General features: G+C 43.1%; 1 protein-coding gene across 5 annotated transcripts in view; it reads left to right on the top strand.

Moving 5' to 3' along the window:
• Positions 1-14,448, top strand: part of C2H16orf78 (chromosome 2 C16orf78 homolog) — a 164,132-nt gene that overhangs the window by 88,505 nt on the left and 61,179 nt on the right. Inside the window, exons 1-2 of one of the 5 annotated variants that reach the window (XM_060185598.1) lie at positions 11,163-11,249; positions 11,746-11,863. The exons of 1 other annotated variant lie outside the window; for it this stretch is intronic. Coding sequence is in view for 2 of the 4 variants with exons in the window: in XM_060185594.1 (XP_060041577.1) it covers positions 11,009-11,249 (241 nt within the window). In the remaining 2 variants the exon portion in view is untranslated. 3 more of the 5 variants (XM_060185595.1, XM_060185594.1, XM_060185597.1) reach the window with 3 other exon arrangements.

The following is a 14,448-nucleotide window of genomic DNA, read 5'->3' as shown; positions in this document are numbered from 1 at the left end:
AAGAGAGTAGGGTGGCAGTGCATCAGTTTAAGCACATGTGGCATGAAGCCCAAGGACTGGCTTAAGGATCCTTGTTCGAGTCCCCGGCTCCCCACCTGCAAGGGGTCACTTTGCAAGTGGTGAAGCAGGTCTACAGGTGTCTATATTTCTCTTCTCTCTGTCTTCCCCTCCTGTCTCTATTTCTCTCTGTCCTATCTAACAACAATGACATCAATACTACAACAACAATAAAAAACAAGGGCAACAAAAGGGAAAGTAAATAAATATTACAAAATTAAAAGAGAGAGAGAATAAAAGAGAACATGGTGCCAATGCTTCCTTCAGTGTGGTGGGGGCCACTCATGGCAAAACAGTGCACTATCCAAGTGAACTATCTCACTGACCACCCCATATCCCCCACCTCGGTTAATTTTTTTTTTTTGTTTAAAGATAATTTCTTGATAATCCCTGATATTGGGTCATACTTCTTAGGTGACAAGACAGTTTACCCCACAGTTTTTCATTTTATATCCAGGGTCACCTCCTCAAGCAATGGGCAGAGCAGTAAGAGACTTTCATATCATCCCTATCATGCAGATGAAGAAAATAAGAATTGAGCTAGAGACCCACCCCAAACCACAGAGCAGCACACAGGCCTTGAGGACCAGGCAGTGTCGCACCCATTTAAGGATACACATTACCATGCACAAGGACCCAAGTTTAAGTTCCTGCTTCCCACCTACAAGAGGAAAGCTTCAGAGCAGTGACACAAAGTACTGCAGGTATCTCTCCCTCTCCCCTCTCAATTTGTCTCTGTCCTATCAAATTAAAAAAGAAAAACAAAAAAGCAAAAATAATGGCTGCCAGAAATAGATTTGTGGTGCAGGCACCAAGCCCCAGCTATAACCCTGGTGGGAAGAAAAAAAAAAAAGCAGGCTTTCCAGGTCAGCAAAATAGTCCCCTTGGATAATATGTTGCTTTGCCATGTGCGTGACCTGGCTCCCCCCTGGTTCCTACTAGAGTAAGCTTCAGTGCTGGGTAGGGGTGGGGGAGGTGGAGAGGGTCCTCTCTCTCACTCTCTCACTCACTCTCTGCCTTCTATGTCTCTAGCTAAAAAATCCAGGCCTTCCAACTTCCAGTTCCACATTGTAGCCAGAGTTCCTTTTCCCAGAGCTTGTGCCCCTAAACACACCTCTTTTACTCTCCCCCCCCCCCACCCCTACAGTTTCTCTAGCCAAACAAAGTAAGAAGTCCTTTCTCCAGCCTTTTCTTCAAACAGTGATTCCTAGCTGTGCTGCTTATCACCTTGGCCTCTGCTTGGTGTGGAAAAAATGCTAGGCAACACATTTGGACAATACATTTAATTTAAGCAAGTGTGATTGATTACTTGGGATTTCTTAACCACATTATGCTTGATTCTCCCCTCCATCCCCTGGACTCAGAGTGAAAGAGAGCTTCCTGATGCAAACCCTTGCATTGTACCTTTCTTGATAGAGAAAATGGTTTGTACTAGCTTAAGAAGGAGGTGAGGACAAGTGTCCTTGAAAGCCAGCCTGGCAGGACAGAATCTCTGACTCCCAGTTCCCAGACCTGCCTCTCAAGGGTCTCTTTCTTGACTTAGTCCCTCTCTCCTTTGCTGTTGTCACCATTCTGGTCAAAGCCACCTGGACTCTCTCTGGGAAACTATAGCAGCCCCTCATCCATGGCCATCACAATGACCATCTGCTCCCTACCCCACCCCCCACTCACACACAGCACTACCACTGTCATCTCTGTTCACAGACAAAGTTCGTCACTGGTGTCTGTAACCCTGGGAGTAGAATTCCAAGCCCATGCTATGGTCTGTGCTGATCCCCCCACATCCTCCTTTGCTATGCTCTCAACTACATCCGGCTTGGGCCATCCAAGCTCTGTTTCCTTGAGACAAACCTTAGCCCAGCTCAGGGTCTCTGAGTCTTGCTTTCTCCTCTGCCTGCAATGCTTCACTCCCTGCTTCCAACATACCTCCACCACCACCCCCCCCCGAGTTACCTGTTTATCATCACTCATCCTCAGATTGAGGACCTGGCTCTGAGTTCTGTAGATGCATTTATAGCACTCTACTTTTCTGGATGCATCCCCAGTGTGCTCACCTCAGAATCCCTCACCAACGTGCCCCATAATGTGACAAACCCTCACACAGCTTCCCTAGAGAAAATAGTGAATACACAAGAAGTGACACCAAGCACATAGCATTGGGGTCACCAACTTAGGAGCCTAGATCTTTCTGACCCCAAACAGCTGCCCCTCCTCCACTTCATGAAGGAGTCTCCCTCCCACTTTGGCTCCTATATCAAGAAAGGCCCCCTGTGGGCCTGCAGTCATCATAGGATCCAACTCACATGTGAAGCTAGGACTTTTATTCCAACCTTCATGTCTGCCCATGTTCATGCATCTGTCCATTTGTCTCCTCTATCTGTCCATCAAATGTCTATTGAGCAGAACTGTGTGTGTGGCTTTATGCTGTTAAGGTTACAGTAGATGGCATAGCTGATAGCACACCTGGTAGAGCATACAGTTTACCATGTGCAAGAATGCAGGTTCAAGCTCCTATTCCCACCTGTGTGGGGGGTGGGGGCTTCATGAGAGGTGGAAGTAGTGCAACAGGTATCTCTCTTTCTCTCTTCTCTCTGTATCCCCCCTCCCCTCTGACTTTATCTATCTCTATAAAAATTGGCCACTGGAAGTGATGGATTCATTGCACTGACTGCAGTGAGAGCCCTGGTGGAAATTTAAAAAGGGAATAAATAAGGCTACAGTAGCAGGTGGAACAGGTCACTGCCATCCTGAAGTTGCCCTGTAGTGAGGACACAGCAATCCTGTGTACAGGTAGATGAATGTCAGACAGAAATCCGAGGGAGCCAAGAAGGCTGAGTGACAGGGCTCAGCAGACAGCTCCCTGCCCAGAATCAGCTTCAGCTTCCTTCCTTCCCAACAGAAACCCAATTGGATTCTGCTATCCACCCCCCCCTCCATCAAACACTCCCTGGGCCTCATGAGAATCCACCTATCTCCAAGGTGGACCTAATTGGTCCAAGGTTAATTCCATTCTCTTGCTGGAATAAAGAAGCATGAGATCCATTTCAAGCCAAGGAGATCAAGGTAGTTAGTTCTTCTGGGAGGTGGGAACTTGTATGGAGTATCTTTGCTTTATAGAAAAAGTCCCACAGGAAATAACAGTCTTTCCTTTTCCTCTAAATAACATGGTGTGTGGGTGTAATGGCTGGAACCACTGCAGCCTCTTGCCCATGAGGATGAAGTCGGTCCCATACCCAGCTGCAGAGATGGTAAAGCCTGCACTTGGTGTACCAGGTTGAGGTACTCCTGCCTCAGCCACCTGCAGTCCCCTGACTTCTCTATTTGGGTGAAAAGTTATAATTTAGTTTCTCTTCATTTATAGCCATACCTCATCATCCACAAAGCACCACCAACAGAGGCAGTAATCCAGGGGCCACAGCTGCTCCTCTTACTGCTCCACCTATAGCTCCTCTCATAATGCCTGTCACACAGTAAGACACTCAACAAATATATGTGGAGTAAATGGTTTACCTTGTGTTTGATTTCCCAGAGCAAACCCAAACACAGACTTCACATACAAATAAAGTATTGCTACGGCTCAAGAGTCAACACAGTGGCTAAAGTGTTGGGCTTACAAGCATGAGGTTTTCAGCTCAATGGCTAACACTGAGCTGCCAGCGTAATGTTCTGGGGGCCAGGCGGTGGCACACTTGGTTAAGTGCACACAGTACTAAGTGCAGGGAACCACGCAAGGATCCAGGTTCAAGCCCCTACTCCCCACCTGCAGAGGAGTGAAGCAGGTCTACAGGTGTCTTTCTCTCTCCCTCTCTATCTCCCTCTCCCCTCTCAATTTCTCTTTGTCCCATCCAGAAAACATGGGGAAAATGGCCACCAGGAGGAGCAATGGATTCATAGTGGTAGCACTGAGCCATAGCTCAGGAGTCATAGCTCGCTCGGGAGTCAAAAGTTACAAGTAAAACTCTGGTTCTTTCTCGCCCCCCCATCCCTTTATTGAAAAATAAATACATCTTAAAAATAAAATTCAGAGGATTCGACTTCTGGAGGCGGAGCTACGAGCAGCAGATCACTTTCTCTCCTCTCCTCTCTTCTCCCGGATCAACTAGTAATACCAAAGGAGACCACCCAGACCGAAACAAGACAGGACTAGAATGACCAAAGGAACCCAGTAAATCACCCGTGAGTACAAACACATGTGGCTGGTGACAGAGAGGAGAGAGGGGCCTAAGGAGAGATTAAGTGACTGCTAACAGTTCAACAGTTTATCAGTGGAGACACCACCTCCAGTCTGCTCCACAACAAGGGGACAGCTGAAGGGAGGAAAGGTCTCCCCAGAGACTCGCCAAGTGCAACTCTGAGTCTCCATTGCTACTACCCTCAGAATCTGGAGCAGCAACAGGGAGGGACACCAGGGGACAGAGATCTAACCGGGAAACTCAGGAGAAGACCTATACCTCGGTGGCTTAGCTGAGGGGCTGTGAAAGTCTCTTTGCATAACCACTGGATTATCTCTGCCAACCCTGCTTTATCTCTTGGTCAGGAGTCAGTGATTAAGCTAAGACGCCTATTGATAGTTTAAAAGCCCTCAGGCTCCCGGAGCCTACAGGGAAGAAAAAAAAAGAGGCTTTTACACCACTGAGCTCCAACTCAGGGATTGAAAAAAAAGTTAACTTCCACCACGGTAAACCCTTTAATTAAATTACTTAGACACAAGTCAATCCAGGCAACAGAGATCAATAATTTGAAAAGTACTGATAAAAGGAACTCATAATATAATATATAAAATGGTTAAAACAACAAGAAAAAATATTGGAGACTCGAACCAGGACAAGAGTCCAGCTAAAAGTCCTCCAGAAGGTGAAGCACAAAACAACGAGTTCAACATCCAAACATTAGCTAAGGAAATAATAACAGGAGTGAGTAAAGAATTTGGAAAAATTTTAATCAGAAATGCAGGAACAACAAATGAGAATATGGAAGAAAATACTAATTATCTTATGGTTCTTAGAGAGCTGAAAGCTGAAATCGCTGAGCTAAGAAGGCAACTAGCTGAACAAGCTAAAACAGTATCAGAGCAGGGCAACAAAATAGATGAACTCCAGAAAGCAGTAGAGGGCAGAGAGAATAGAATCTATGAGGCTGAAGACAGAATTAGCAAGATTGAGGATGAATTAGAGACAACTAAAAAAGAAGTAAGAGATCTCAAAAAGAGATTAAGAGATGCTGAAAAACAACAACAGAGTCCTATGGGATGACTTCAGAAGAAACAATATACGCATTATTGGCTTACCAGAGGAAGAAAGAGAAGGAGAGGAAGAAAGCATTCTCCAGGCCATAATAGCTGAAAATTTCTCTAGTCTAGACAACACCAAAGACATAAAGATTCAAGAAGCCCAGAGGCTCCCAAACAGAATTAACCCAGACCTAAAGACACCAAGACATGTCATACTTAGAATGGAAAGGAATAAGGATAAAGAAAGGATCCTCAAGGCTGCAAGAGAAAAACAAAGAGTCACCTACAAAGGAAAACCCATAAGATTAGCAGCAGACTTCTCCATACAAACACTACAGGCCAGAAGAGAATGGCAAGATATCTATCCAGTGCTCAATGGGAAAAGCTTTCAGCAAAGAATACTATATCCTGCTAGACTGTCATTCAGACTAGATGGAAGCATCAAAACCTTCTCAGACAAGCAACAGTTGAAGGAAGCAACCATCACCAAGCCTGCCCTGAAAGAAGTTATGAAAGGTCTCCTATAAACAACCAGACCACCACAAATAGGACATATATCAAAACACTCTAAAACTCTACAAGAATGGCGATAAATATCTTCAATCTTTGATATCAATAAATGTCAATGGCCTGAATTCACCTATTAAAAGACACAGAGTAGGAAGATGGATCAGAAAACACAACCCAACAATATGTTGTCTACAGGAAAATCACCTAACTCAACAAGACAATCACAGACTTAAAGTGAAAGGATGGAAAACTATCATACAAGCCAATGGCCCACAAAAAAGGGCAGGAACAGCTATTCTCATATCTGACATGATAGATTTTAAAATAGATAAGATTTAAAAAGATAGGAATGGACACTACTTAATGCTCAGAGGATCAGTCAATCAAGAGGACTTAACAATTATTAATATCTATGCACCCAATGAGAAGCCATCTAAATGCATCAAACTTCTACTGAAAGAGCTACAGCAATATATTAACAGTAACACAATCATAGTAGGGGACTTCAACACCCCACTATCTCAACTTGACAGATCATCCAGGAAGAAAATCAGTAAAGACATAAGGAAGCTAAATGAAGAGATAGATAAACTAGAACTATTGGACATTTTCAGAGTCATTCATCCCAAGAAAATGGAATACACATTTTACTCAAATCTACATGGATCATTCTCAAGGATAGACCATATGTTAGGCCACAAAGACATCATCAGCCAATTGAAGAGCACTGAAATCATCCCAAGCATCTTCTCAGACCACAGTGGAATTAAACTAACACTTAACAATCAACAAAAGATTAGTAATAGTCCCAAAATGTGGAAGCTGAACAGTACACTTCTTAACAACCTCTGGATCAAAAAAGAAATCAAGGAAGAAATCAAAATGTTTTGAGAGTTCAATGAAAATGAAGACACAAGCTATCAAAATATTTGGGACACAGCTAAAGAAGTCCTAAGAGGGAAGTTCATAGCTATACAAGCACACATTAGGAAACAAGAAAAGGCACAAATAAACAGCCTGATTTCACATCTTAAAGACCGAGAAGAAGAACAACAAAGGAATCCTAAAGCAACCAGAAGGACAGAAATCACTAAAGTTAGGGCAGAAATCAATAACATTGAGAATAGGAAAACCATACAAAAGATCAATGAAAGTAAATGTTGGTTCTTCGAAAGAGTAAACAAAATCGACAAACCTTTAGCCAGACTCACAAAACAAAAAAGGGAGAAGACCCAAATAAATCGGATAGTAAATGAAAGAGGAGATATCACAACAGACACTGCAGAAATTCAACATATCATGAGAGGCTTCTATGAACAACTATATGCCACCAAGCTAGAGAACCTGGAAGAAATGAATGATTTCCTAGGTACCTACCAACTTCCAAAACTAAGTAAAGAGGAAGTGGATAACATGAACAGGCCCATCACAGCTAATGAAATTGAAACAGTTATCAAAAATCTCCTCAAAAATAAAAGTCCTGGACCAGATGGTTTTACAAATGAATTCTACAAAACTTTCAAAGAAGAACTAATACCTCTACTTTAAAAAGTCTTCCAGAAGATTGAAGACACTGGAATACTCCCTGCCAGCTTCTATGAAGCCAACATCACCCTGATACCAAAAGCAGACAAGGACACAACCAAAAAATAAAATTACAGACCAATATCTCTGATGAACATAGATGCGAAAATATTGAACAAAATTCTAGCCAACCGGATACAGCAGTATATCAAAAAGACTGTTCATCATGACCAAGTGGGGTTTATCCCAGGCATGCAAGGTTGGTTTAATATACGTAAATCAATCAATGTGATCCACCACATCAACAAAAGCAAGACCAAAAACCACATAGTCATATCTATAGATGCAGAGAAAGCCTTTGAAAAAATACAACATCCCTTTATGATCAAAACACTACAAAAAATGGGAATAGATGGAAAATTCCTGAAGATAGTGGAGTCTATATATAACAAACCTACAGCCAACATCATACTCAATGGTGAGAAACTGGAAGCATTTCCACTCAGATCAGGTACTCAGAGACAGGGATGCCCACTATCACCATTACTATTCAACATAGTGTTGGAAGTTCTTGCCATAGCAATCAGGCAGGAGCAAGGAATTAAAGGCATACAGATTGGAAGAGAAGAAGTCAAACTCTCCTTATTTGCAGATGACATGATAGCATACATGGAAAAACCTAAGGAATCCAGCAAGAAGCTTTTGGAAATCATCAGGCAATACAGTAAGGTGTCAGGCTATAAAATTAACATTCAAAAGTCAGTGGCATTCCTCTATGCAAACACTAAGTTAGAAAAAATTGAAATCCAAAAATCAGTTCCTTTTTCTATAGCAACAAAAACAATAAAATATCTAGGAGTAAACCTAACCAAAGAAGTGAAAGGCTTGTATACTGAAAATTATGAGTCACTACTCAAAGAAATTGAAAAAGACACAAAGAAGTGGAAAGATATTCCATGTTCATGGGTTGGAAGAATTAACATCATCAAAATGAATATATTACCCAGAGCCATCTACAAATTTAATGCTATCCCCATCAAGATCCCAAGCATATTTTTTAGGAGAATAGAAAAAATGCTACAAATGTTTACTGGAACCAGAAAAGACCTAGAATTGCCAAAACAATCTTGAGAAAAAAGAACAGAACCGGAGGCATCACACTCCCAGATCTCAAACTGTATTATAGGGTCATTGTCATCAAAACTGCTTGGTACTGGAACATGAACAGACACACTGACCAGTGGAATAGAATTGAGAGCCCAGAAATGAGGCCCCACACATATGGACATCTAATCTTTGACAAAGGGGCCCAGACTATTACATGGGGAAAGCAGAGTCTCTTCAACAAATGGTGTTGGAAACAATGGGTTGAAACATGCAGAAGAATGAAACTGAATCACTGTATTTCACCAAATACAAAAGTAAATTCCAAGTGGATCAAGGACTTGGATGTTAGACCAGAAACTATCAGATATTTAGAGGAAAATATTGGCAGAACTTTTTTCCGCATAAATTTTAAAGACATTTTCAATGAAATGAATCCAATTACAAGGAAGACTAAGACAAGTATAAACCTATGGGACTACATCAAATTAAAAAGCTTCTTCACAGATAAAGAAACCACTACCCAAACCAAGAGACCCCTCACAGAATGGGAGAAGATCTTTACATGCCATACATCAGATAAGAGTTTAATAACCAACATATATAAAGAGCTTACCAGAATCAACAACAAGACAACAAATAACCCCATCCAAAAATGGGGGGAGGACATGGACAGAATATTCACCACAGAAGAGATCCAAAAGGCCGAGAAACACATGAAAAAATGCTCCAAGTCTCTGTCAGAGAAATGCAAATAAAGACAACAATGAGATACCACTTCACTCCTGTGAGAATGTCAGACATCAGAAAAGGTAACAGCAGCAAATGCTGGAGAGGGTGTGGGGTCAAAGGAACCCTCCTGCACTGCTGGTGGGAATGTCAATTGGTCCAACCTCTGTGGAGAACAGTCTGGAGAACTCTCAGAAGGCTAGAAATGGACCTACCCTATGACCCTGCAATTCCTCTGCTGGGGATATATCCTAAGGAACCCAACACATCCATCCAAAAAGATCTGTGTACACATATGTTCTTGGCAGCACAATTTGTAATAGCCAAAACCTGGAAGCAACCCAGGTGTTCAACAACAGATGAGTGGCTGAGCAAGTTGTGGTATATATACACAATGGAATACTACTCAGCTGTAAAAAATGGTGACTTCACCGTTTTTCAGCCGATCTTGGATGGACCTTGAAAAAATCATGTTGAGTGAAATAAGTCAGAAACAGAAGGATGAATATGGGATGATCTCACTCTCAGGCCGAAGTTGAAAAACAAGATTAGAAAAGAAAACACAAGTCGAACCTGAAATGGAATTGGAGTATTACACCAAAGTAAAAGACTCTGGGGTGGGTGGGTGGGGAGAATACAGGTCCATGAAAGATGATGAATGACATAGTGGGGGTTGTATTGTTAAATGGGAATCTGGGGAATGTTATGCATGTGCAAACTACTGTATTTACTGTTGAATGTAAAACATTAATTCCCCAATAAAGAAATAAAGAAATAAATTATTTTTAAAAAATAAATAAAAAATAAAATTCAAATACTGTGAATGTGCTTTTATGGGAACCATTGGGGGAGTTGAAGGAGGCAAAGAGATGTAGATGTAGAAGGAGGCAAGAGGAAATAGACAAACACAGAGTAACATTAAACAGATTTCCCTGTGTTGTGGTAGTGTCCACCAGACCCTAGGGGAGTCTGGATTGAATTGAATTGTCAACCTCAAACAAGAGAAATGGGCTCACCACTCCACTCTTCCATCTCTATGGCCTTTGCTGTGAGGGACATACACACCAAGACCCCACTGGCTCATGCTTCCTCAGTTCCAGGGGTGTGAGAGGGGCATCTTCTGACCATTGGAAGCCAAAGACCACTAGAGATAGCAGCAGGGACATGGACATGATAAAAATCATCATAGAGGACTGAGCAAAGATGCCAACAATGTGGGCCCTGGGGCAGATGAGTAAGGAGGCCTACGGTGGTGATGGGGAGAACACAATTGATTCTCAAGAAAAACAGAAGCTGTGGCAGACCTCTTTTTGCAACAATTGAGTCATGTCCCCCTGCCAGCTGGCAGGGTCCCTCCCTGCTACTGGGAAGGTGGCCAAAGGGAACCCCGGTGTATTAACATGAAAGGTAGGGGAAGCTTTGATTTCAAACTGAGTATTGCACTTTATTTTTTTAATGAAATTTTTGGGTGTTGTTTTTTTTTTTGCAAAGAATGGAAAGCCAGATATAGATGCAATGATGAAATATTGATTCTGCCTCTTTTCCCATCTGTGAAGATCTGTATTATGTCGATAGAACCCCCAGCCTAGAGCATCTGCTATTTTAAGTCTAGAGGAAGATGGATGTGCCTTCCCTCCACCCTCCAGATGAAAGTCAATACTCGTGTATTAGCTTGAGCTGTTTCTCCTCTGTGAGGTAGTTGGCTTCAAAGGGGGTTTCCAAACTCCAGCAGCTCCCAGAAAGTTTGTGTATTTCTTCACTGACATCACATAAATGGGAACAACTAGGGGAAGGTGGGCTGACTATGAGGGGAAGGCATGGGCTGCCCACGCCTGCTCCTGAATCAAGAAACACATGCAAATAAAAGCCAAAACACCACCCATAAACAAATCTGGGAGAAGCTCTCATACTGTCATTAGCATCACACTGGTTGTTCCTTTGTTTTCCAGAAGAGTAACATTAAAACAGCAAAAAAGAACAAGAATCACCCCCATGCTTGTTAGGCACTCAGCAGAGGAGAGGAACAAGGACTTATCCTGGCTGTGGACATCTGCTGTGTTTGCTGGCCCCACACTGACTGGCACAGAAAGACCAGGTAATTAGTCCTCTGTAGATATTTCATTTATTGCCTGCCTTCTTCACCAGAAATTCAGGTCCAATCGGGGCAGACAATTACTTGTTCACTCTCACATTTCTGATTAATTAATTTGTGCATCACTCATTCAGTGAATTGAGTAACTATTCTATGGCGAGAATTTACTGGGTTCCTGGGGTTCACAGAATGTTCTAGTAGACTCTAGGGCAATAAACAGATTAGGCAACACACAGAGGAATTGAAAAGGCATTGATGTCATTTGGGGACTGGGCAGTGGTGCACTTGGTTGAGTGCACATGTTGTACAATTTACTATGTGTGAGGAGCCCAGTTCAAGCCCATGGTCCCCACCTGTAAGAAGTAAGCTTCATACGTGGTGAAGTAGTACTACAAATCTCTCTCTCTCTCTCTCTCTCTCTCTCTCTCTCTCTCTCTCTCTCTCTGTCTCTCTCTCTCCTCTATATCACTCCCTTTGATCTCAATTTCTCTTTATCTAGATCCAAACAAAAACCAATATATATAGTGTCACTGGGGAGAGTTAAGTGAAGACAAAGGATACTGGAGACATGAATGTTGGATTTAAATAGGGCTCCCAAGTCCAACTTCATGGAAAAGGTAAATTTGAAGACAGCTTTGTGGGAGGTGAGGGAATGCCATCTGCAACAGTGGTGGGAAGAAGTAAGGTTTGTCAGACACTAGGAAACAATAGGAATATCCTCAGGGAGGAGGTGAGGTATTTAGCTCATTTAAGGATGGAGGGAGCAGGGGGTGGCTAGAATGGAGTGAGCAGGATGAGTGAACAAGAATATTAAACAGGGGAGCAAGCTGTGGCGCACCAGGTTAAGTGCACATAGTACTAAGACCAAGGACCCATGCTAGGATCCTGGTTTGAGCCCCCTGGCTCCCCACCTGAAAGGGGGTTGCTTCACTAGGGATGAAGTAGGTCTGCAGGTGTCTATCTTTCTCTTCCCCCCTCAAATTCTCTGGGTCCTATCCAATAAAATGGAAAAAATGGCTGCCAGAAGCAGTTGATTCATAGTGCCATCACCGAATCCCAGTGATAACACTGGTGGAAAAAAAAAATTAAACAGGCAATTCTGAGGCATTGGGGCTCAACAACATCATCACAAGGGAAAACACTCCACCAAAAAAAAAAAAAATGAAGAATAATATGAGCAAGGATAAAATAGAGCCCCTAGACCCATCCCAAAGCTACATCCACCAAATACCTTTGTCCTGTTTGAGCCAAACAATTCACTTTTTAAAACCACTGGAAACCGAAAGAACCCTGATAAAACACCCCAGAATGCAGGTGCCTGGGACACTCAGGTCACCGTGCCAGGGAAGTTCTCATGGTAGTTGTGGGCTGGCCCCCGCATGGTGAGAGGAGGCACAGCAGGAAGTCGTCTGAGCAGGGGAGGCCTGGACAGCTGGCAGGTGAGAAGGATCCTTTCCAATGTGCAATTTTCAAGTGTCAGAAGGATATGGTGGTGTTCCTCTGACACCTGCCATCGCAGGCAAAGTCTCCCTGTTTTCCATCAACACATCTGCTGTGTGAGGGGTGGCCTTTGCACTTCCATGATCTGGACCCACAGCTGAGAATGAGAACATCGGATGTTAGCACTTCTGACACATCATATCTGATGAACTGGACAGAACCCTCTCCTTCAATTATCAGAGTTATCGACATGCTTTCCAAGAACTCTGCTCCATTCAACAGGCTCTTTGAACAGCTGCTCTTCAAGATGCTGGGGCAGCAAGAAGCACCTAACCTGGCCTGTCCCCATAAAAGGCAGATGATCTAGTGATGGAGGAGCTCTTGCATTCACATGTACCCACTGACACGAGTGGATCCACACAGGAGGACTTTGTCTATGGTCACTCGGCATTACCCACTCAGCAAATGTGACATAGGTCGTTCCTGAGAGCCCAGCACTGTCCAAGGCATGATACAGAACCCAGGTGGTGAGAGCCCAATTCCTAGGAACCTTTGTGCCAACCAAGTCTAAAGATAATAAACTGAAACTAAGAAAGGAAACGTTGACTTCTGAAATTGATTAGGTGCAGTTGGGCAAAATGCATTTCAGTAGTGAGGTTCTGGGAAGCATGAACAGACTGAGGAGGTCAAGGAAGGCTGAGCTGAAAGCTGAATGGTAGGAGGGAGGGAGGCTGCAGAGATGCAGGGCACAGGGGGTGGGCCGTGCAAAGGTCCTGTGCAGAGTTGGGCCTGGCACATTTGAGGACCTGGATATTTGATGATGATCTGGCTCTTCTGAGGACCAGAATGCAGTGTAGCTAGTGCTTTGTGAGTACTGGAAAGATATGGGAGGTAGGGGAGGAGGCCCACCTTTTATTCTAAATGTTGGTACCTTTATTTGAGGTGGTGTTGACATACTCCCACTCAGATAAATTAGCATTTTCACTTTAGCAAACAACTTGGGGAGAGACATTCCTGTACCCAGCAATGCAAAAAAAAAAAGAGAGGAGGAGTTACTAGCAATGATGTCTCACATTTTCCCTTTTCAAAAAGAAATAAATACCTGCAAATGAACAGAATACAAGACCACTGAAAGCCATAGAGGGCTTGGCAGAGGAGGGTACAAGGGCAGCAGACATACAAAGCAAATAGCACCCTGGAGGTAAGAACAGCTCGTCCCTAACTAACAAAAAAGATTCCAGAGATGGAATTGGGCTTAAAGGGTGGGGATGCTGACTTCATCCAGAGTCAGGGAGGACTGTGTCCACATGGGAGACAACAGCAAAGGCTGGGGGTGTAGTGAGGGGCCCAGGGAGACCAGGACCAGGGAATGAAGATGAGGGGGGGGGATGAATGTTAGGAGCACACTTAAAATTAAATGGCTTCTGAATAGACACACTGACCAGTGGAATAGAATTGAGAGCCCAGAAGTAAGCCCCCACACCTATGGACATCTAATCTTTGACAAAGGTGCCCGGACTATTAAATGGGGAAAGCAGAGTCTCTTCAACAAATTGTGTTGGAAAAAATGGGTTGAAACATGCAGAAGAATAAAACTGAACTACTATATTTCACTAAGTACAAAAGTAAATTCCAAATGGATCATGGACTTGGATGTTAGACCAGAAACTATCAGATATTTAGAGGAAAATGTTGGCACAACTCTTTTCCGCATAAATTTTAAAGACATCTTCAATGAAACGAATCCAATTACAAAGAAGAC

The sequence above is a fragment of the Erinaceus europaeus genome, chromosome 2, assembly GCF_950295315.1.
Source record: "Erinaceus europaeus chromosome 2, mEriEur2.1, whole genome shotgun sequence".
NCBI lineage: Eukaryota > Metazoa > Chordata > Mammalia > Eulipotyphla > Erinaceidae > Erinaceus > Erinaceus europaeus.
Note: the sequence above shows the minus strand (reverse complement) of the source record. Positions and strands in the feature narration are given on the sequence as shown.